Raw genomic sequence first — 23987 nt, forward strand, 5'->3', positions numbered from 1 at the left:
CAGACTAAGGATTGAATAACTTGTCTCCTGCATTAGAAGGCAGATTCGTAACCACCAGACCACCAGGGAAGTCCCTAAGGTTGTCTTTAAATGTGAGTCATTTAAAAAGTAAATCTTGCTTCTCAGGGACCGTGAATCTGGAGAGATCCTGGCTGGGAGAAGGACTTGAATCTCATTGTGCTCCCAGCCTTTCGACTCTCCCTGGAAGCCCCTCAGTAAAAATGGCCTGATTCCAAAAAAAAAAAAAGTAAAACCTGAATGTGTGTATTTACAAGGCAACCTTAGCAAACCAGGGTTACTTGTTATATCTAGCAGGGGGATGATAATAACTAGCCCAGTAAAACCAGACAATGTTATTGAACGTAAAATTCAAAATAATGAAATACTTGAAAACTAAATTCCTGAAGAATGGGACATTTTTTCTAATTTATTTTTAATTGAAGGATAATTGCTTTACAGTATTGTGTTGGTTTCTATCAAACATCAACATGAATCAGCCATAGGTTTAGCCCTGTCCCCTCCAAGAATGGGACTTCTGATGCTTATGTAATAAGGGCCTATAGTCATTGCTAGGCCTTAACTGTATTCCTTAAAAATCTCTTTGTCATCACTTCTCTGTGTTTCTATAGGAAAAATATTAAAACAGAAACAAAACTAAAATAGTGACTCTCGGAAGTGCAAACAAGGGCTTTAAGTCTCTGGTGCATACTTTAGGGGCTCCTTAGATCCCTTGGAGGAGAGCATGGCAACCCACTCCAGTATTCTTGCCTGGAGAGTCCCAGGGACAGAGGAGCCTGGTGGGTTATGGTCCATAGGGTCAAAGAGAATCGGACATTACTGAAGCGACTGAGCATGTGGTACACATCTTAACCCTGGGGGCACCCTGGGGCCTTTGCTGAGCGCTGCGACCTGCCTGGGATCCTGACCCAGCACACCCAGCACAGCCAAGAAGTCCCAGGAAGGCCTTAGGATGGCTAGAGTTAACATTATAATTTTAACTTTTTGTTGTCAATTTTTTATTTACCCCTTTGCCAAAATCCAACGAGGCAGGCATTCATTTGGGGAGTTCTCAGGCTGTCACTACTGTGGCCCAGGTTCAATCCCTGACAGAGATCCTGCAGGCTGCACAATGAGGCCAGAAAAATAAAAAAGGAACAGAGTTTTTAAAAAGATCCTCTAAAACAGCCGAAGACTCAGTTTTACCTCTAGTACTCTTCCGAAGGACAGAAATCAGGAACTCTGGGGCATTTGTCCAAAAGCTGTGTTAAAAATATCTGCTCCATCAAGAGAATGATTTGACGATCATTCCTATAGTAAGACCTTAATTTACACTTCAGATGGAAATCTTTCTTCGGATAGTTGTAGATTCACATACAGTTATAAAATAACTGATATAGAAGGGAATTCCCTGGTGGTCTAGTGGTTAGGACTCTGCACATCTACTGCCGAGGGCCAGGGTCCCATCAAGGTTTTAAAACATGTCTGCAGTGGGGCTGGAGCATGGGGACTTCCTTCTAGCTCCCGGGCGATGCTAGCAGGCAGCCACAGTGCAGCAAGCGTTATCCCCACCTTCCTTTCTGCTGGTCTCCTGTGTTGTCCCCCTGGCTCACACTGATGCCCTCCCGGCCTGCAGGACTGATCTTGTCACACGCCTGGCTGTTGCTTCACCGCCCTTAAGGGCTCTCCTCAAACGCCACCTCAAGGACATGGGTTTTATTCCAGCTGCCTAGGCCGTCAGTGGTCATGGTAGCACTTTTCAGTGGAGAAAGGGAATGCTGAGTCAAAGCCTCAGGGCGGGACCCAGTGGACGAGGCTGGGAGTTATCCTTGACCGCCTGTACACACCGCAGACATTCCCGAGGAGCAATTTCTAAAGTGTGGGTATTCCAAGAAATAAAAAAGCAAAAACATTTTTTCAAAAAGGGACTTCCCTGGCTGTCCAGTGGTTATGAGGCTGCTTCCACTGAAGGGGAGCGTGTGTTCAATTCCGGCTACGAAGATCCTGCCTGCTGTGTGGCACAGCCAAAAAATAAAAAAAAAAAATAAACAGGACTTTCCCTGGTGGTCCACTGGATAAGAATCTGCCTGCCAATGCAGGAGGCCGGGGTTAGATCCCTGGTCTGGGAGATTCCACATGCTGCAGGCAACTAAGCCTATGCATTGACCGCATGCTCTAGAGCCCACAACCCTAAGCAAAAGAAGGTGCCACAATGATAAGTCCCCCTCGGTGCAGCTAGAGAAAGCCCCTGCACGGCCACAAAGACCCAGTGCAGTCAAAAATAAATAACATAAAATTTAAAAAAAGAAATAGGGACTTCCCTGGTGGTCAAGTGGCTAATACTCCGAGCTCCCAAAGGAGGGGGCCCCAGTTCAAACCCTGGTTGGAGAACTAGATCCCACATGTCTCAGCTAAAAGTTCGTATGTGGCTGCAACTAAGACCCAGTGCAGCCAAATTAAATATAAATAAACATTTATAAAGTGTGGGTCCTCTGTGATGCTGTGCCCTTAACTCCTCTGCAAAGACTTCACACCTCCCCCTGAGCTTTGATAGGTTGTCTCCACCCAGAACTTAATCTATTTTTTGGTTTGTTTTTTGGATAGCTTACTTAAGGCCAGTGGCACTGATTTTTCAGAGTCATGACATCACCATCTTTTGTCCAAAAACTGACATAAGGAGTTGATTTTTATGAAAGTCTGAAAATTCAGGTGGTTCTGTGATATGGTGAAACTGAGCAGGAAGACCTAGTGGGGCTCCTGGGCACAAAAGCCTTTCTGTATCTCCTATTTCTTGTTTGCAGGAAATAGGCTTCATTCAGCCTCTACAACGTTCCCTGGGTTCCAAACGGTTGTTAATCAGGGAAGGCGGAGGATGCAGAGATAATGGAGGAGTAGTCAAGAGACAATACTGCAGCCTTAGGGACAGGGTCCTGGTTTCCTCTCAGAGGATACACAGATGACTTTTGAGCTGTTTGGCAGCTCAGGTGGGAAAAGTTAACAGTATGCTGCCCCCAAACAGGTAGACAGACCCTAGACTGGTTGGAATCAGAAAGTTGATGGTGCTGACTCCCAACTGTCTCATCACCAACCTCAGAAGAATGTTCATGAGCTGATCACACCCTCTTTGAACCTTCTATAATAAACTCCTCACCACCCGCTCTGGGTTGGGACACACAATCTTGAGGGTGATCAGCCCTCTGGGTTTCCCTTTGCCTGGCAAAGCAATTAAGTTGTCCTTTTCAACTGCACCCAGAACAGATTCAGTTTGGTACAGGAGAGAGTCCGGATTTTGGCTGCCAGTCCAGGCAAGCTGACCCCAGCGGATTACTGTCTTTGAGGAGAAGGCAGTGTTGGGCAGGCCCTCAGGGAGCAGCTCAGGATGTCTAGAGCCCAGGACACATCCAAGGGAGGAGCTGTGTAGCTCCTGGGAGCTATATTTGGAAACACATGGCTGGATGTGTTAAAAGCTTTAGATCAACTCTAAGAGGCTGTTAGAGACTCAAGGTCACTGAGCCAGGGGAACGTCAAGGTCAGACTAATCATCTAGCCTAAGGCGTGGGCAGTTGAAAGAGATTAAGGAAGGTTTAGGAGGAACACAGTTGTTTAGGGACTAGAACTGTTAAAGACCAGGCAAACACCAAACCACTTCTTAATTTTTTAAATCAAACACTTTATTTCCACATAACAAGCGCAAAAAACTCCCAAACACTTTAACAATACAATTAACGCAGTTATGAAGTCAATTATATACTACTCAAAGCCCCAAAAGGTCAATCAGCTTAACGTTCCAAACATTTCCAGACGTGGTTTTTCAAAGCTACCTTTGGTTTTTGGAAAAACCAGTATGGAAGTCAATATACATTGAATGCATTGAACAACATTTGCTTATATTAAGGTGTCCAACAACATTAGCTTACACCTGGCAAGTTGGAGCATGATCTGAAGTCATACGCTGAAATACATACACAGGTTCTGCCCCCGCAGCTCCTGCGGTGAGGAGCGAGGGCCGTGAAGGGGGGAGAAAAAGGCCAGTCCAGGCTGTGGCATTTCTCATTTTGTAACAGAGGTATGAGAGTTAACACTAAGAACACTGTCAAGTCATTAAGCTTCATGTTCCAAATGGTCTCTTGCTGAGGCTTGAGATGGGCACAAATGGTGGGGAAGATGAAGTCACAGGAGAGTTTTGAGCAACAAGATCCCAAAGATGCTGAGAGAGGGCAGGAAGGAGCAAGCGACAGTTTCCCACTGTTCTCACATTATTTCAGGGTGAGATTGTGAATGAGTTCGGATAAAACGTTCAAATATTCGCTTAGATTTTTTTTACTAGGTTGCTCTATGAGAACCCTCATACATAGCAACTTTGAAACTTTCGTTATAAAAAAGAGCGTACAAATAAATTCACAAAAAAGAGACAGTTAATGTTGAGCAGCCAAAAAGTCATGGTTTATTATATCTGAAGAAAGTTCATAATTCAAACACAACCAAACTGTACATTTTACAATCACATTCTATTTGTAAACAGTTAAAAGCCACTGACTTCTTTTGCATCTTAGGACACAAACAGTTAGAATCAAGGCAATGAAATGATGGCAAATTCTGTACTGTTAAAATTTTTACCCTTGTTTAGTCTCTCTTCTTTGACTAAGCAAGCATTATAATACCATTTGTGGGCAAAAAAAGGGGGGGTGGGGAGAAAGAAATTTTAAAAATGGTGTATAACTCGTTAGTTTGCAACAACATTTAAAATTTTCTTTATACAACGAACAATTCTGTAAGCCCAATATCTTGGTTACAGTATGCATAGTTACTGATTTCGGCTTTAAGGTACAACAGTTAAACATTAACACAGTCACGAGAGAGCAGAAACAGAGAGAGCCACTTGATGGGATTACAAAAAATTATTACCTATTGATTATTAGCAAACCATCATCACTCACTAATAAAAAGATAGCATCTGAAAGCAGAATCTCAAACTCCAGCTTTAAGCATTTTTTTTTTCTTTTTTTTTTTTTGGCAGAGAAAATTCTTAAACAGAGCAATATGTAGTATCAGTGCTAAAAGTTGGGGTTTTTCTCTTTTCCTATAAGAAACTACAAGGAGTTTTTTTTTTTTTTTTTAATTTTTTTGTTTTTTTAAACTGGGGAACTGGTTTTCCTGAGAACCATGCTCTTTGATTTAGGACAGGAATAGAAAAACAAAAGAACATGGCCAAATGCTGCTCCTTTTTCCCAGAGATAGAAAGCATCTTTTAAATCATCCTCCATTTTTTTTTGTCTTTTAATTTTTTTTTAAATGATGGAAGAGTAAACATTTTTTTTTCTCAAAAAACAAACAAAAAAATCTGTAAACAAGAAGGCTCAACGTGGGAACCTTCAAAACAAAATGGAAAGCCTATTCAAAGTGCAGGGCCCGTCCTGGGTGGCAGGTGGGCTGCAAGTCACAGCTGTGGCCACAGTTTTTCAAACTGCAGAGTGAAATTCTTTAGTTTTATAACATGAGAAAACTGGTGCAATACTTTCATTTATAGTCCTAAGTCAGTATCATAACTTGATCTTTTAAACTCCACGATACCACAATAAGGTAGGCAAACATCAAGGCATAGTAGAGAGCGCACACCTTAAGAACATCCTTGAGTAAACGTTTACACTGGAACAGCTGCCCTCCCCGTGCTGCCGAGTAGACGGGGAGAACACCCTTCAGTGCAAAGTTAAAAGCTCATACATTATCAGCCCAAAAAACGTGTTTGCAAAAAGAAGAGAAAAAGAATGAATGGGGGGAGGGGGAGGAAGGGGGGAAAGAACTCAAAGGCTAAACATGATGAATATACACAAGTGAGCTCATTCTATACGGTGTAGCATGTATGGCGCTATTTGGGAGTGTAAATAGATAGATACCTTTTCACATTATAATATTGGCCTGCATGATTCAAGTATTCAAACTGATATGTTTCAGGGAAAACAAAGTGGAGAATGTGCAGAGAATAGCTGTTCCCACAGGTGGCCCCTGGCTGCAGGCGGCGAGCCCAACTTAGTGCTCCTTTCTCTTGCGGCTTGAGGTCGAAGTTCGTGAGTCTAGTCTACACTGTTACATGGACTCTCCACCCCCACCCAGGTGGTCAACAGAAAGAAAAGCGTTAATGGGGGATGGGCTGCTAATTCCCCGGGGGTCGCTGCTGCTGGGAGGACCCCACAGGCTTGTGGAATAATGTGGGGTCCCCCAGAGGGAAGTGCCATGAAGGTCTCCACAGTTAGTTCCCGACAGCCCAGCACCATTCCAGTGATTGAGATCGGTCCGGCTGGAGAATGAGTGGGAACAGTCGAGGGAGCCCAGCCGGCTCTGGCTGGACCCGAGAGACTGCCAGCTGGGAGAAGGGGTCAGAGACTGACTTTGTGCAAAGAAACGACTGATCTCCTCTTCACTGGCAAACTCAGCAAGAATAGTAGTGTTCCCCAGTACACACCTGGAGGAGAGACACAAGCAGGCCTGGTGAAGATGGGGGCCAGCTGAGGGGTCTGAGCCAAAGTCAGGGGCATTCTGTCGCCGTGGAGGGGGAAAAGGAGAGGGCAGGGCATAGCAAGGGTCCCTCCCGCCAGCCCGCGTGCGCCCTGGAGGCCACACGTGGTGGGGCACAGTGCCCAGGGCTCTCCAGACCCAGACGTGCCACCCAGCTCTGCTGAGGCATCAAGATCACGTCCTGCCTCCTAACTGGCAATTTAAGGGACTTTCTAGGGCCACTTTGATCTGGGGTCATGTGCTCCCTTCTGAACGCTGCCCTTGGAGCCAAAACACAGGAGGCTGCAGCTGTTCTGAGGTGCTCACTGCGGGGCCGCACGTGCCGGCCCAGGGGTGGTGCACAGGGTCACCAGAGGTGCTTCCAGCCACCCGAGGGGGCCCTAACAGGAGGATTCCAAACATGCGACCCCAGGGGCACTTTCCAGGTGCCTGCGCAGAATGGGGAACTTACATGTGCAGAGACTTTTGTGCCTTCACTACCTCTTCTTTTGAACTGTAACGGACCAAAGCGTTTCCATGTGGGAGGTTCAGGTGGAATGTTATCAGTGGGCCATGCTGCATGCACAGAGTACGCAGAGTTGAGCCATCAATCTAGGAAACAGAGCCGGGGAGCTGCGAGTTAGACGCACCACCGCGAGGACCATCCGGGAGGTGGTCCCAGGCTGGGACTCTGGTTCTCTCTCTTGCCCGAGGTCCTTCACTCCTGGTGCCACTCTGCACTGGGACTCACTGCTGCCATGGGGCACAGCGCCTCCCTCCCCACCTCCACTGGTCCCAGAGCCATACCTCTGTGGCCTCTAGACTCCTGGATATTCCCCAGATCCCCAATTCCTTAGTTAGCCATTGCCCCTGCTGTGGCTTCAGGTCTTCTCTCTTCCCTGCCCTGAGGACAGGATTCATCAAGGCACTGCTCCCTGGGGAGGAGGGGGGTGGGCTCTTAACACCCAGCCTCCAGAGGAGGGGGTCATCCAGGGACTAAGAAAATGTTCTCATCTAAACGGGCAGACACGGTTTCTCAAAATGTGGCACAAGGACCACCTGCATTAAACTAATCTGAACGCCCTTACAGAAATGCAGACCCCTGGTCCTAGCCCAGGTCTGCTACATGAGGGTCTGCGGGGTGAGGTTTAGGACTCTGGTTTTGATCGGCTCCTGTGCATTTCACAGCATAAGAACCGCAGGATCAGACCAGCAGCCTGCCTGAGGAATCCGCAGACCATTCTCTGCCAGCCCTGACATCTGTTTAGTCCACTGAGCGGGCCTGCGCAGTGCTCCTCTCAGACTTACACCAGCACGGAAGCCTTTGCTTCCATGGGACCTGGAACCAGGAACCATCAACCAGGATACCTGATGTTCTTACCTGAGGTGTAAGGTTTTTTAGAACAAGCCAATTTGTTATTCTCCCTGAGCTGCTCTCACCCCAGCTGGAACCTAAACAAGGAAGAAAAAGGACAAGTCAGCCTTCTAAGACTGTGGCCTGAATGACTGTTTAGGACAACACAGCCCAGTTACACTGGAGGGATTCAGAAGGATCACCTGAGCTCAGGGCATCCATTTCCTTCCTTCTTACCTGGGTTTCTACCTGGGGTATTTTCTCCACAGGCCAGGATGCCACCTCACTCCAGCTCTGACCAGCAGCTAATTCCTGGGGCACATGGCTTGGGCTCTGGGGGTGAGGGGCTCAGAGAGCTGCCAGCTCATCACGGTGGGCGAGGGAACCACAGGCCAGATGTCTTTGGGCTCTTCCCATTTATAAAGCTAAACCTATTCCCTATTTGGGAAATAGCTTAGCTTCACGATCATCTCAGCTACTGGATGACTTTGCATGCAGGTCCCATAGGGTACGAAGTTAGAGGGGATTTAAGAGTCTGCCAATCGTCCAGACATTCCTTGTTTAGCCTGGGCTACCACAGGGGCTCTGCACCTGGCTTTCCTGTCCGGCCCCAAGGCATCGTCTCCCTCTCCCAGCAGCTTCAAGACATGATCCAGTCACTCCTGTCTAAAGCTGTTCAAGAGAGCCTCATAAACCCTTTAGAAGATGGCTGCATGCCATAGCTCAAGGCACTCAGCACTCCCTGAACACCGCCCCCCAACCCTTGCCAAGCTCCGACTTCAACAGGAAACCCTGTGTTTTCCCAGGTCTCCACGCCCTGGCCTACACGGCCCCCTCTGCTGACGTGGCTGACTCACACAGGCTTCCTGATCCCACCCGACGCCATCAACCCTCCTGAGGGTCAGGGGTCCTCAGCCACATTTATGATGCCCCTCATCATGTACCGCCAGGCAGTGAGCTGGCACCCAGAAGATGCCTGTGGCCTAAAAGAATCGCTCACACATTACACCAAGCTAATTTGGATTTAGTAACTTGGAACAGACTCAAGTGTTCTTTTCACATAATTAAAACCTTTCCTCTAAGGAAACATTTTAAGTTTTTTTTCAACCAATCACTGGTCTAAAGATTGGAAATTATTATTAATGAGGTTTCACTACAATTTTCAGCCTGGAGATGAGAAAACTTCGTGCACTTGGGGACAGGGGAGCAGATGAGCCACGAGCTGTGTTTGTGGCTGTGTGTGCAGTGTATGCTGGGGGAGGCGGCGGGGACGTGACCCAGTACAAGTCCCGTGTTTGTCGTTTACAGAAGGAGCGGGGGTGGGAACCATTTGTCCCAGGGTTCCTAGGACAGTCCGGTTTAGGCCTGCATGGTTAATTAACAGCACCTCCTTTCACTCTGAAACGTCCCTGTTTAATCAATAAAGTTTCTGATGATCCTAAATACAGGCCAAGCTTTCACCCCAAAACAGGCCCCTTAAAGGCCCAGATGGACTGTCCCCGCTGACCCCAGGTTTATCAGACGATACTTCTCTGTGTGACATGGTGTCACCACAAGTCCGCCACGTGCAGGAAGTTACTACACCGAATGAGATGAGCTCTTGAGCAGCTTCTGAAAGGAGGGGTCCCCATTCTATTAACTTCATTGCTGACTGGTGTGTGTTTCTGGGGAAACCTAAATAACGTGGGCCAAATTTAAAGTAAAATTTAACACTCTCCAAAGCACGGCAGAAGACAGTAAGGAACCAAGAATCTTGCGCTGCGTTACCTTCTAACCCTACTTCACAGAGGACAGTGCAGCAGTCTCCTTCTCAGGCCTCTAGACTGGTGGTTCTGCTGCTGTTCAGTGAATGAACCACAAGAAACCACCTTCTTGCACGTCGTCTTACCTGGGGTATACCTGGCGTCAGAATTTCCCCATCCTCCACCTACTCGAAGGGGAGAATTATCCCACGAAGACAAGGGTGGCTTCTGACCAGTCAGTCCCGGAGGTGGGCGGGACGGAGCAGTGATGTTTTTAGGTGGCAGAGGGACCTTCCACAGCTCATGAGCCAGAGAGGTGTTTGTAACTGAACCAGGGGACCATGTCAATTTGGAATCACTATTTCTGGCTACTCGAAGGAGAAAAACAAAGAGGGGGAGAAGGGAGAGAAATGCTTTCAGAAAAGAGAAAATTTAAGTAATGACAGTACCCATTCCCCCAATAAAAGCAGATCAGACAAAAATGAACTTTAAAAAGGAACCTGCTCCCTTGCCTCAAAACAGACTGTCTGTCTCATTCGTAGTTTTAAGACCCGTGAGACGCTTAGTCCAGCTAACACAACAACACACTAAACACTGCTTTGAACTGCTTCAAAGAGCAAGTGGGAACTCCACACCTTACCAGTCATGAGTCCCTCAGGACCGATACTCAGACCACTGGATTTCAGCATTTCATTATTCACTCATGAGAAAAGTAGACGCGACTCAGGGAGTCCTCACAGCAGACATTCACATGGGGACACTCGGTACCGAGTGCTGGTCTGCTGGGCTTGTGGCGTACTTCTCCTTCTGATCCTCACACACTCTCTACTGAGGTTCAGAGAGGGTAAGCAATTTGCCTATGGGTCCAGTGCACAGCCAGGAACACAGGGAACTAAGTAAAACGAATGCTAAAAAAGGCGGAGGAGCAGAAGCCAACAGAAAAACTTTTTAACTTCTGTCACCGTCAACTATTTTTCCTACCTGATCATAAGGAGCTTGTCTTTAAGCCAGCAGATCTCAAAGTGTGATGGAAGACTGCTCACAACCCAGTTTATTACTGGCTTGTGACAGTATGAGAAATTTAGAGCGAGCGTTTGTAAACTTTGAGAGCAACCTGACACTACCCCCAAGGCTGTACTCATTTTTCTAGCACTTTCAAGCTTGGGTTTACTGTATTTTACAAAAGTCATCAGTCTGCAAAGGACTGGGCATTAAAAAAAAGGTCCTTCACTACAGATAGTCGAGAACTACTGCTTTGAACTAAATTACATTTAATCTCAGATGAGAGTGGCTATTCAGTGAAACCTGATTATTTTAATAAATGATGACTAGATACGACAAATTTTAAAAGGGGGCAAATAGTGTTAAAAATATCATCCCAAGCTCAGAAATATACTTCCCTAGCTCCCTGAAAACACGACTCTGGATTAAAATAAGAGGGCAACACAACAGCCCCGGCCCAGGCTCGGATGGGGAGCGTGCGCGGAGACAAGGCTCACCTGCAGTGCTTTGTGCTGTGCTGCTGAGGGGAGCGTTGTAGTTGGAGGCACGAATGGATGACCAGGCACTAGTTGAAGGCAGCGTGGTGTTCAAGGATGAGGATGACCCTGCACAAGGAAGAGCCCAGCGAACCATTCACTAGAGCGGGAGACCAGGCGTTTTGAGACGCAAAAGCATTCAGAGAATCTGCAACTTAAGTGTATGCCACAGAACGGACACAGGCGTGTTCAGGCCTCGGGCACGGTGCCCACGATGGCAGTTTCCTTCTTGCCTCCACCTTGGCTCAGAAGAGGTCCCTCTCCCACCCGTCTCTTCGTACATGTCTGTGAGACTATAACCCAATAGTGCGATTGGCAAGAGGCAACACCGCCTTGCTTCTCAGTACCAGGCTCCATCTGAGGCCTGGCCTGTCTCTGAGCTCATGCCTGCTTGCTGGGCAGCTCCCCAAGGCGCCCTGGCACCGGCACCACCAGTGGGCCAGGCCTTTGTTCCTCCCCACTGCGCCCCAGAACCTAGCCTCTCTTCCTATTACTGCAAATCCCCTTAATGGCTACTCTAGTTTAGCTCCAGACCCGACCATTCTGTGAATCTCTGCAATAGTTCCTGCTGCTGGATCCTTTAACTACAGGCCATGAGCGCTCACTGCCCATGTTCTCCTGTGAAAGCAGTGGTTCCAGGTGGTTCCACACACAACTGTCAGCTAATTCAGCTATTTCAGAATGACAAGGATTCTTATCTCACCACTGTGACATGGCAAACATCTGTCAACAAACTATGTATTTAACAGAAAGTGTTGACTGTTTGACATTTTCTTTATTAGAAACTGTGTAAAGAGACAGCGGTGAGGATGTATGTTACAAAGATCTGTCCTCCTTCACTCTGCTCACCTTTCCTCTACTGCGTGTGTGCGTGGCATTCCTGTACATGGTGAGAAATAACCCTGTGATAAGGGAGGAGGAGGATTTTATGTGATGATCCACTGCAAAGCGCATCAGGATGCATGGACCCTTAAATTGCTCTTATTTTCACTCTGAGAGACCAAGAAAGCCAAATGCTTCTCCAGAGGAAAGTTCTTTAATATCCAGAGTGTGAAAACAAATAATAATACAACATCTTTCATAAGAAAGAGCCATTTCTTAATAACTACAATATGGCAACTTGTTATAAAAGTTATATACTAATATAGTTATTAGAAAGCAAATGTCTGTTGGTTCTTTAAGTTAATATACGTGTTCACCCTATCAAGTGATTAACAAATCCCCATCAATTAAAAAGTGGTTAAGAGTTACCTACGGTAATCAAGAATTCTGTTAGCACTGTCAGAAGCCCCTTGGATGTCAGGGGTTGTGTCGTGCTGGAGTGACTCTTACCGCTCAGAGTTTCATGTCTACCTTGAGCCCTGCACCATTCAGAAACCCTAGGTTGTACCCGTCTACATACCACTGTTCCTGTCCCTGAGGTGGTCAACTTCCCGCACAGTATTAATTGAAAGATTGTTTATGACACTGCCAGGAGTGACGTAAGGGTCAGTTTCAGGGTCAATGTTTGGATAACCTTTCCATGGTTCACCAGGGCGAAATTCTGGAAATAAAAACTTCAAATTAGTTCAGGCTTAATCATCTAAAAATCCACTATTAACTATCCCGAAGTTTTATTCCTAAAGTTTATGCAATTCTCAAATATTTCCCAATATTCTCAAATTATTTTCCAACACCCTAACAGCCTGATTTAATATCACAACTAATATAAGCTGTTATTAATGAGTAACTTGCAAATTTTTGCCTGAAGTAATTTCTCTGGGTTTATATATTTTTAAAAGTGTATTTTAAAGTGCTTTATTACAATCACAAAGCTACAGCAACTTGGATTGGACAGAGCAGGCTGTAAGTGCATTTCTGGTGATTCCTCAATAGATGGAAATGCTGTCATGTCAGTCCCCAGACATCTGGAGAAGAACAATAAACACAGGTTTCTATCATACTTTGTGTCGGACTAATCAACCCCACCTTCACAGCATACAAGCACCGGTAACAGGCCAGGTCACTCAGCAGCCCAAACCCGACGCTCAACTTCTCATTCGCCATTTCTGTGCTCTCCCCCACCCTCTGTGCAAGTCAGTCCAATCAAACAGAACTGGGGCCAAATCATTTGTATGTCCAGAGGTACTGAAATCTTAATGGAAACAAACTCTCACAAAAGAAGATGCCAGCATTTACCTGGTGGCCAATTAACACTGCTAGAGCCGTTAGGCGATTTGGCACGTGGCCAGCCATCTCCTATTGAACCTGGAGGACTGGCTGGTGAAGTACTGCTGTTCATAAAGTCATAGGGAACAAATGGAGACTCTTCCAGCCTGAAACCACTTGAAATAGCACCTAAAAAAGAGAAAATGGAAGGGAAGTGTGAGCAAAATATACCATCACATTTATTTCTTGTAGTTTGTCAAATACAGTAAGAAAACCTTTTATGAGATCTGTGGGTTCCAAACTGTGTTCTGCAGATTAGGTGAAGATGTCAGGAGGAAAAAAAGCCCTGCGCTTTCTTCAGATCTCAGTCACCTCTCTCCGATGGGGTCCTGGCCCTCAGTGACAGTGTATTCATTGACAGAAAAGCTGGAGGACAGAGGGTAGAAGGAGAGAATGCATGGTGAGGAGGGCCAAGGCCGGCATGGGAAGAGTTTGAGGGAAACAATTCCAGCCAGTGGGTGAGGCCTGCACAAAGACTACAGGAGAAACACTGTTTGTCACTTCTCAGGGACTGAAAGATCGTTTGGTCTGGAAAACAGTAAATGGGAGAGTGAACAACATGAAGGAGTTGGGCCCTGATCTTGAAGAGCCCAAGGACATTTTGTCTTAAATGCTTGCAATTCAAAGATCTGAGGTGGGGTGTTGCATGCTCCAGCTGCCCCGGCCCCACCACTGCAGACTGACCGATGCCATCTGCTCCCTCCAGCCTTCAGAATTGGCAACGCCCTCAAACAGGGCTTTCTAGGCCTTGGCAATGAGTTCACTGTATCAAAGGGTTTTAGGAAGGGAAGTCATACTAATACAGTTCCATTTATTTTGAAGTCACATTTGCTGCAGTGTGGAAAAGAGAAGGCAGGCTAGGACAGAAGCAGGGAGAGCATTAGGAGACACAACAGATGCATAAACTAGAAAGCAGATTGGGCACTATTCAGAGATGGACTGGATGGGGAGACTGGAGGAAGGAAGGAATCGAGAGTATCTCTGACGCTCAAATATCCACCAACTGATGAGTACATAACCAAAATGTGGTACATGTGATCCAATTCAACTATAAAAAGGGATGAAATACAGCATGCAGCAACATGATGAACCTTGAAAACATTACGCTAAGCCACAAACGCCAGCCACAAGAGACCAGATACTACGCGCTTCCACTTCCACGAAACGTCCAACACAGACAAATCTATAGAAAACAAAAATACTAGTTTTCACTTACGCCTAATGCAGGTGGGAGGAATGACACCAAAGGGGCTTCTCTGGGGAAATGCACAACAACGGGTTGTGTGATGGGTACACAACTCTGAGAACGTACTAAAAGCCACAGAAGTGTACACTGTAAAAGGAGACTTGTCCGTGTAAATTGTCTCAATCAACTTTTTAAAAAAGAGAATGCCTCTTAAATTTCTAGATTCAATTTCTGGAACGGGGAGGAGCAAGGGTGAAGAAAGCGAAACCTAACAGATCCCTCTGGGGTTCTCTTGCGTACAAAAGCTTTTCCATGTCCCCCATCTCTTGTTGTAGAAAAAAGATGTCGGCCTCCTAGACCTTCCCTGAGTTCCAAATGGCTGATTCAATTAGGCGAGGGAGGGAGCGCAGAAACCAAGGAAAGGCAGTCTAGAACAACAGCACAGCTCTGGGCCAGGTCCTGCGTCCTCCCCCCAAGACACGCGCTAACAACCCCCCGCCGGGTGGAGGACGCTGACTGCAGGCTGAGCACCAGCACGGGGCCCAGACGACGGGACCCGAAGGCTCGTGGCTGAGATTCCTGAACCACCAGCCACCAGAGGAAGGCAACACCCCGCAGCCCACGCCCTCAGTTTTGCCCAGGAAGAACCTCTTCCCCCGAAAACCATGGCGAGTTGGGCTTTCTGAGCACCAGCTAACACCCTCCTTGCCTGGCCCTGCAGTACGCTATTCCAAACTCTGCCTTGTCTGTTTGTTTGGCCTCACTGTGGGTCAGACACACAAAACTGGATTCGACAACAAAAGCAAAGTGTCTTGTCCATTGTAGATTTTGAAACAGACGTGAGCAAAGTTTTGGTTCATGGACTCAAGGCTGCTCCAGCTATGAGCTTCTGGTAAAATACGGGACCTCATGCCACTCACTGGTGGGCACTAACCCATCCCTGACTTGAATCAGTTATATCCCACCAATTCTACTGCCCTCTCTTCTCTGGCTTCCTCATCTAGCTATTACTTTTATCCTGAGTGAACTATGTATCTTAGCTGAATTAAAGCCACTTGGAAATAAAGTAGGATATATAAAGTAAGAGTTCTAAGTAATACAGTAAGTAAGCATGATTATCAAATTTCAAGTGATTAATTCTTATGCAAGAACCAGCAATGATAAAAGCACTCCTGTCCTCTGCTTTTTTAAAAAGAACAATTTCTACTTATCAAAACTTCATTTTGTTAAAAAGTAAAATGATGTGACTTAAGTGTTAGCCATGGTCCAATTACATTCTATCAGTCACTACATGGGAGAAGATGAGAAAAATGAAACATAAAATTTATGTGGGAGATTTTAGTTTAAGCAAATAGAGCTGGATTTACACTGGAGAAATGGGCCTGTCTTAGAGGGAGGGCACTCATGACATAATAATGATGGCAACAGCAATACCCAGGAAGGCTGAGACCCACTGGTCACTTACGTGTCTAACCCTGGGTAGTGCTTAAGAGATATTGCCTGACTCATCCTCAAACCACCACAAGGGGTACTATTATTACTCCCATTGAAGATGAGGGACTGAAGTTCAGAAAGGTTAAGTTACTTGCCACTAGCTAATATGCAACAGTTAAGCGTTGATTCTAGGATCCGCATTTCTTTTGACATTTTTATCACTGTCTCAGCTGCCACTTTTAAGGGAAATTCCAGATGTAATACACCAGTGAGAGGCAAGTTAGCTTAGAATTCAGGGCTGCTTGATTCATGTTCCAATGTTCCTTCAATTACATGGTAATTTCACCTTCAATTTCGGGTAATCATCAGTCCAGTGTGTACAAAGCAGCAAACTGACCTCTAAGCCAATGTTAGTCCAAGTTTTAAGAGAAAATCCAATGAAAAGGAAAGGAATCAATGTCACAGAATATCCTTTTAATACTAATCAGGGGAACATAGATCTGACGTTACTTAAGTTAGAAAACAAGTCTCTCCTAGCTCTTCCTTATTATCTAAAATCACTAAAAAATAAAATAAAATCACTAGACCCTGTCAATTTTGCCTCCTACATAACTCTTTTTTTTCTGTGATCGCAAAGATTTCGGAATCGTTTTGTTTTGGGTTCCCTGTATATAGCAGACAGTCAGGTTTTACTTTAGGATTCAATATGAACTTCTTTTCATAAATTAGTTTGACCCACTTACATTAATCAAATTGATATATATTTGGTTTTAGTTCTTCCATATAACTTTATATGATGCCTTTTACTTCTTTATAAGCAACAGCCCTCAACTCTAAAATAAACGTATTCCTGCTCCTGAACATTGTAGTTTTCCCTGGGCAACGAGGGGCAAGGGTTTTTATAAACTGGTGAAGACAGAATCATAGGACCATGAAGTATCACAAATACCCCAGAGCCCAGTCCAACTCTCACTGCTCCACAACTCCGGGGTTAAATGTCCTTGTTTCCACTCTACTCCCCTGGTGTTTTGACTGTGGAAGGTGAACAGAAAAGAGTTAGCATAGCAGGGCTAGGCTGCACATGGCAAAGAGCTCCAAGACTAGCCCTTGATGGTTGCTGGGCTCCTGTAGCTCACAGAGGAGCCTGCCAGATAAGAGACCCTTTGCATAACCATGGCCATGCCAGCGATTATGACAACAACGGGACTTGTGGTGAACATCTGTTCTTCTGTGCACGGGGCCTGGGTCATGCTCTTTTTGTCTCAACACACAGGGAACCCAAAACAAAATGATTCAGAAATCTTTGCAATCACAGAAAAAAAGAGTTATGTATCCAGGGTCTGCAGGGTGCTGGAGACTGACACGCAGGTGTGTTCCACGACTATACAACTGACTCCTGATAAAAACTGAGAACACTAAGGCTTGAGTGAGCTTCTCTGCTTGGCAATACTTTGTACATGCTCTCACACACTGTTGCTGGGAGAATCAAGTCCAAGAGATTGCACTGAGAGGGGACGACAATAGAAAGCTTCTCTTAAGTTTCTCCTGGACTCTCTTCTACACACCTTTTGCCTTTGCTGATTTTAATCTGTATTCTTTTGCTGTAACAAACCATAACCATGAGTATTACAGCTTTTCTGAGTTCTGTGAGTTCTTTAGGGAAACTAGTGTACGTGGGGATCTCTGACACAGACAGTTCTCTTGACTTTGCCCTTTCTTCTCAGGTCCACAACTATCTTACTAGCCTGCTAAGCTTCACTAGATGGAGATAAAAATAGAACCCATGTAAGACTGTGACACAAGTTATCATAGCTAGCCTAATCTTTCCCACAGGCCTCTCCTGTCTCCAGGCTCAGCCCATCTCTGACGTGAGCCTGAATACTGCGATCAGATCACTCCCCCTTAAAAAATGATCTCTACACTCCTCTGCTACTATTAGAAAAACAGCCCCCATTTCCTATAGCATAGAAATACAAATGCCAATAGGGCCAACCAGGTTTTATAAACAAGTGAAGCAAGTTGCCTTTAGAAAAAAAATCCCATGGTCCTTCCTCAAGTAAAAACACAATTTCAGGGAAATATTCCTCTGGTTAGGGAGTATAGAAAAATATTTCTCCACCAGTGGGAGGGAAGATCCAAGTGGGAGGGGAGTGGGAAGAATGAGCTGAGGGCAGCAGCCACTCAGCTCGGGATGGTGACAGCTCCGGAGCTTGGTGCCGGCAAAGCTTTCCATTCCGCAGAGATGCCAGAAATCTGAACACAGAACTTCGTGAACGTTTAAATGGATGCTGTTTTGAAAAAAATTATTTTCAAAATAGTGAGGGTCTAACAGCACGTAATACAGTCCTGCCATTTGGGGATCACTCCTAAAATACATGAAGTTAGATCCCGATTTTATTTTTATAAGGGAAAAAGAACAAATTGCACCAAAATATTAATAACAGAAATAAAATGATTAACATTTCTCTTTGTAATGTAAAGAAAACAGAAAACAAAGCAAACAAAAAGAATGTGCCTGAGAAGAAGACTCTAAATCTCCACCAGGATGAAGAGATACAGCAAGAGGAGGAAAAGAACCAGGGAGCAAACAGGAGGAGTTCAGGGAGAAAATGACAGGATAGGCAACCAGAGTGACTATGATAGGAAAAAGCACCTTCGTTAAACAGACCGAAAAGCTTAAAAAACAAAAACACAACCTTTTAAAACCTGAAATTTAGAGGGAATTTAGCCAGTATTTTTCAATAACTATAAATGGAGTATAACCTTCAAAAGCTGTGGATCACTACACTGTACGCATGTAACTTATGTAATACTGTACATCAACTCTATATCAAATTAAGAAAAAGGAATAGGAACTTACACTGAAGTAAACGAAAAGCATCAACTTCCTCTTTATTCTGAAGAGAATGTTACTAGAATATGCTCATTAGACTGCTATGTATACAGGTATAAAAGTATTTATTGTCTAAGCTATTCACTAAAAAACTTCAAAATTCACTGCTCACATTCCAGGTTTGTGCAGAATTAATAAAGTGCATGGTAAAAAAATGATAAAAAGCAGATAAAAGTTTAAAAAAAGGGAAGATAAAGTTCAAAATATAAAGTTACTAATTGAATTGAATGAAAAACGGTAACAGAAGATACCACCACCCACCACTTGCATGTCTCATGCCAGGCAATCAGACAGGAGCCTTATGTTATCTCATTCAGTCCTCAATAGTCCTACGATGCTTCCTTTCCGCTTCACAGATGCAAACGCTATGCACGAACTAGGATCAAATCCCAAGTCTGACTTCAAAACCTATGCTGCATGATGACACGCCGTTTATACAATGCACACTATATACCGGTATGCCCTGGGTAAGCATACCAAGCGCCTGAGAATGTGATACATATTATACCTACAACCGCAGTGCAAGGAAGGAAGTATTTCATTTTCACAAAGAAACTGAGGCTCAGACATGTGAAGCAGACATGGAAACATTTATTTTAACGAGAAGGCAGACAATCATACGGTAGCAACACTTCTCTGGGTCTCCGCATCCTATCGCTCCACCCGTTCTCCTCCAGGTCTCTTTATTCCTACTGGCTCCAAGATACTGTCCACATTCCCTTCTATGGTCCATCAGTCTGGGCAACCTCGTCCATGTCCGTGACATCAACATTCTGCTGAACATCAAATCTTACTCCAGCCCAGATTTTTCTTCTGAATACTAGGCCTCTACTGGGCTTGTCCATGTTGGGCTATTTCCAAAATATTAACACCACACTCTAAAATCAATCCATTATCTGACCCAGCAGGCCTGTTTCACTTCCTACATTTCCTCTACCAATAACTGCATTATCGTCCACTCATCCTTTCACCTAGTAAAGGTTCCCCGAGCACTGCAATGTGCTCAATGGGACTAGGTAAGCAAAGCACAGACTCACTCCTCCCTGTGATGGAGACAGGCCTTGCTTGCTTGCTAAGTCACTTCAGTCATGTCTGACTCTGTGCAACCCCACAGACGGCAGCCCACCAGGCTCTCCCGTCCCTGGGATTCTCCAGGCAAGAACACTGGAGTGGGTTCCCATTTCCTTCTCCAATGCATGAAAGTGAAAAGTGTTTGACCCTCAGCGACCCCAGGGACTGCAGCCTTCCAGGCTCCTCCATCCATGGGATTCCAAGCAAGAGTACTGGCCTAGATGGATACTAACATAAGACAGATATGCATAAGAGGTGCTATTCCAGCACAAAGCCTGGAGGAGGCTTCTTGAGAATGACCCTTGAGCCCAGGGTGAGGTATAAGATTGGACTGAGGAAGGAGATAAACATAGGAGGCGCATTACAGATAACTGTGTATTTGCAGAATGAGCGAAGTTAGTTACCCAGTCCCTTTGTCCTTAATTCTAATGCTCCCTTCAATGTACTCCCTCTTCTCATGTCTGTTTCCCTCTTTCTCACTTCGGCTCCTTTAAGTGGCCACGCGTTTCAGCTTTAGAGTGATTTTTCAGGCACAGAAGTTTTCCTTGACTGCTCCATGCCTGCTACTGCAGCTGTACCCTGCTCCCCCTCTCTCGCTTGGGCTGTCAACCCCCAGACATGCCCGTGTGGCAGAACTCACCAGGCTATCCTGTCTCTGAACTTTTCTCACGCTACCCTCTCCATGCTGTTCTTTCTCCAGTCCTTTGGTAAACTCTCCAAGACTCGGTTCAGAGGAGCCCCTGTTTAAAGCCTTTGTAGACCTGCCACACCCATGGTTTGTTATTCCTTACTCACTTTTCCAATGGAGTTACATTCTTATACTGTTTATCCTTTTATATGTATTAATTCTCAGAGCACCTGTCACAGCGAACTAAAGTTGTTTATATGTTTATTTTTGCTACCAAACAACGAGCCCCTTCAGGGCAAGTACTTTTACTTGCATACTCAATCGTGTGCACGTATGTACACGTGTATCTATGGACTCCAGGTGGTTGAGCACAGTTCCTGGAAAGAAAATATTTCATTAACATCTACTAAATGGATAAGAAACCATCAGAAATCAAGTTTTGTTTTCTTTTATGGTAAAATCTTTAATCCCTTACATTAGATTAAACTGAATAAATGTTAAGTAGAATATTAAAACAGTAAAATAAGAGCAAAAAACTAAACGACCATCTTAAGAGGGAATAAGTAAAAAAAAATAAATGTGTACTCTGACCTGTATTTTTCACAATAGCACAATAAAGGTCTTATTTTGTTTTAACTAAGATTCAATAACTAATAAAGCACTTTTTTAATAATGAGGAAAGGTTCTTAAGAGAATTTAGCTATGAAAATATATATTTAAAAATAAGGTCTAAATTTAGAATTTGACAGTTTTAAAAAAGTCAGAATATAAGAATGTATCTTATACCATGTTTGCTGGAGTTTTGATCCAAAGATGTGTTCACAGAAATGCTGTCCACTGTAGTCCACTTCCTTAGTCTTGACTGTGGCTCTTTAATACTGTTCATATCCATATTTACATTCAAGTTTGAGTTCAAGCCTAAAAATAGATAACAATTTTAAAAAACCACTTTATAAAAATATAGCACATTGTCCTTATGGTACCACAACTTTCATTTTCTAGAAAAACATATGCCGTTAATCTAATGTTTTCAATCCTGTCCAATGTTCCTTAATAAATATCCTGCAAACGTGGCACAGCCAAATGATTACAGACAAAGGCAAGGCAGGCAGGACAGATACTCTGGGCTCCTGACCAAGGTCAAGCAGAAACATCGTCAGAAGAAAGAGCCTGGCTAGGGTACCAGAGAAAGCAATACACAGAAATTCTAAAGAGCTAGCTAAAACTCAATAATATACATTTTTAAACCACAAAACTGTCAGTACTATACTTGAATTAACTGTGGAAAACTACTCTTATAATTTTGATTATTTTTAAATTCCTTGGCAAAATAAGAGAAAATTCTAAGGCAGCCAAGTATTTGTTTAGCTACTAAAATATATCTCTTTAGGAACTTCCCAACAGTACCATGCATGAAGAATTACAAATGATCATGTTCAGTTGCTAACTTTTGCTAGTAACAATTTTCAACTGCCTTAGCCACCAAAGGACACTATTATTTAAAAGTAAGACTGTCCTGCTGGAAGTGCAGGACTGTACCTAAGGGCAAGACTTTTATATCCCAAGGCACAACTTACTTGATTTGCTTGTGACACATATCGGCCTTAGATATTCTCTTGGAACAAAGATGGAAATTTCTATCTTAGTCACTGACCATTAAGCCAGTATTTCTTGAAGTGTGATTCTGGGGACCATGATCTACAGAATAATCTGAGATGCTCGTTAAAAATGAAAACTTTCCAATTCCCTGCTTCTGCTGCAGGGGGCACAGGTTTGATCCCTAGTTTGGGAACTAAGATACCACAAGTCATGCAGTGAGTCCAAAAAAAATAAAAGAATTGATGATAGATGTTTTCTTTAGCTGAAGTAAGCACAGGGTAAGAAATTAAAAGCATATAAATGGGCACACAATGAAAAGTAAGTCAAAATGAGTTCTTAAAAAGTATGTGAGGTTCTATTACTTCTCTGCTTAAATCTTTCCAGTGCTGAAATCCACACTAACATTCCGCATGCCATCAAAAAAAAAAGGAAATAAATTTAAAAAAAGAAAACTTTTCAGCAAGAGCCAGAATCTTTGTTTAATACATCCAAATGGTTCTTAATCTAAAGTTTCAAAATAAATGGTTTTTAGATACTGGGTCTGGTGGAGAGTCCATGTGATACTAGGTCAAACTTAAAAGTTTAATAATATAAATTCGCTAATATCACCCCATTTGGAAAAAGTAATTAAATTTACTGCCCTCTGGACTCACCATTTAGACCCAGTAGTATGAAAGCTTTTTAGGTAAAGGTTTAGACAATAAATATCTTAGACTCAGTCGGTCACACAGCCCGAGTGTCTTTATGCAACTCTGTTGTAGCACAAAAGCAGCTAGGAAATACATAAACAAAAGCACATGGCTGTGTTCCAATAAAAGTTTATTTACAAAATCAGGCAGCGAGACAAATTTGACCAATGGGCTGTAGTTTGCCAGTGCCTGATTTAGACAACAACACTGGCGCTTGCCTGGGTTAAAGCAGACTTCCTCAACCAGGGAAAAGTCTCTTGCTCTAAGGCCAGCCAGGATAAGAAATTGCTTATTTAGAAACTTATCTTCTCAGTGGCCCAATCTATATGCTCAGTATGTAATCACACAGTGAGAGTCACTTCCTTTCACTAGTGAGACCAAAATCTCTCAATGTTCACCTGAGTATTCTTTTATCACCATACTGCTGTCTCTGGGAGGACATGGCTTCTATGGTATTCGCCTAACAGACAAAGGAATGTAAAAAGACTGCTAACAACTCCTAAAACTCGAAGTTCCATCAATGTCCTAGCTGAGTCCATAGCGAAACCAGGGAGAGCTGAGTCATGTATCAGGTCCAGCCAACATGAAACGGGAGCAGGGATAACAGCAGGCCCAACCTCCGCCCACAGCCTAGAACATGCCAGTTAACTGAACATCTTTAACAAAGTTGGGCTAGTAACCAAAGCAGCTGGTTTACAAAAGAGAAAGAAAAAGGGAAACAAACAGGGTGTGAATGATCAAAGGTCAAAAGATATTCAAAGGCACGAGAAGAAAAGGGACCTAAGGAAGAAGACACATAAACCTGAAATTCCCAGAGGAAACAAAAAACCTGGAGACGTAATAAGAAAAGAGGGCTTGGGGGGAAGCAAATGTAAATGCAATAAAAGCAATTTCTTCTCTCATCCCTATTTTTTACATTTATGCCAGTAATTTATTGTAAACATTTATTTAAACAATAGTTAAAATTTCAGATGTGACTGTTCCAAGCAGCAAAGCTCAAAATTTCTCTGGTGTGCTCTAATAATTTCAGTCCTCCCCTCCCCTTCATATCTTATAATGAAGATACCTGAGTCTTAAGAAGAAATATATGTATGTTAACTCATTTCAAACAAGCATCTGACTCTGTGACCCCATGGACTGCAGCCCACCAGGCTCC

General features: G+C 44.2%; 1 protein-coding gene across 6 annotated transcripts in view; it reads right to left on the minus strand.

Annotated features, from left to right (window-relative positions):
• Positions 1-4604: 4604 nt before the first annotated feature.
• TNRC6A (trinucleotide repeat containing adaptor 6A) overlaps positions 4605-23987 on the minus strand; it is a 96005-nt gene continuing 76622 nt past the window's right edge. For 5 of the 6 annotated variants that reach the window (XM_070362421.1, XM_070362418.1, XM_070362417.1 and 2 more), the window contains 8 exons: positions 21330-21461; positions 13302-13460; positions 12526-12666; positions 11085-11192; positions 9732-9953; positions 7871-7941; positions 6962-7101; positions 4605-6457 (listed from right to left, as the gene is read on the minus strand). In XM_070362421.1, the coding sequence (XP_070218522.1) occupies positions 6082-6457; positions 6962-7101; positions 7871-7941; positions 9732-9953; positions 11085-11192; positions 12526-12666; positions 13302-13460; positions 21330-21461 (1349 nt within the window). In that variant the 3' untranslated portion in view covers positions 4605-6081. Of the gene's footprint in view, positions 6458-6961; positions 7102-7296; positions 7425-7870; positions 7942-9731; positions 9954-11084; positions 11193-12525; positions 12667-13301; positions 13461-21329; positions 21462-23987 lie in introns of those variants that run through there. The other variant, XR_011462612.1, reaches the window with a different exon arrangement.

The sequence above is a fragment of the Bos mutus genome, chromosome 25, assembly GCF_027580195.1.
Source record: "Bos mutus isolate GX-2022 chromosome 25, NWIPB_WYAK_1.1, whole genome shotgun sequence".
NCBI lineage: Eukaryota > Metazoa > Chordata > Mammalia > Artiodactyla > Bovidae > Bos > Bos mutus.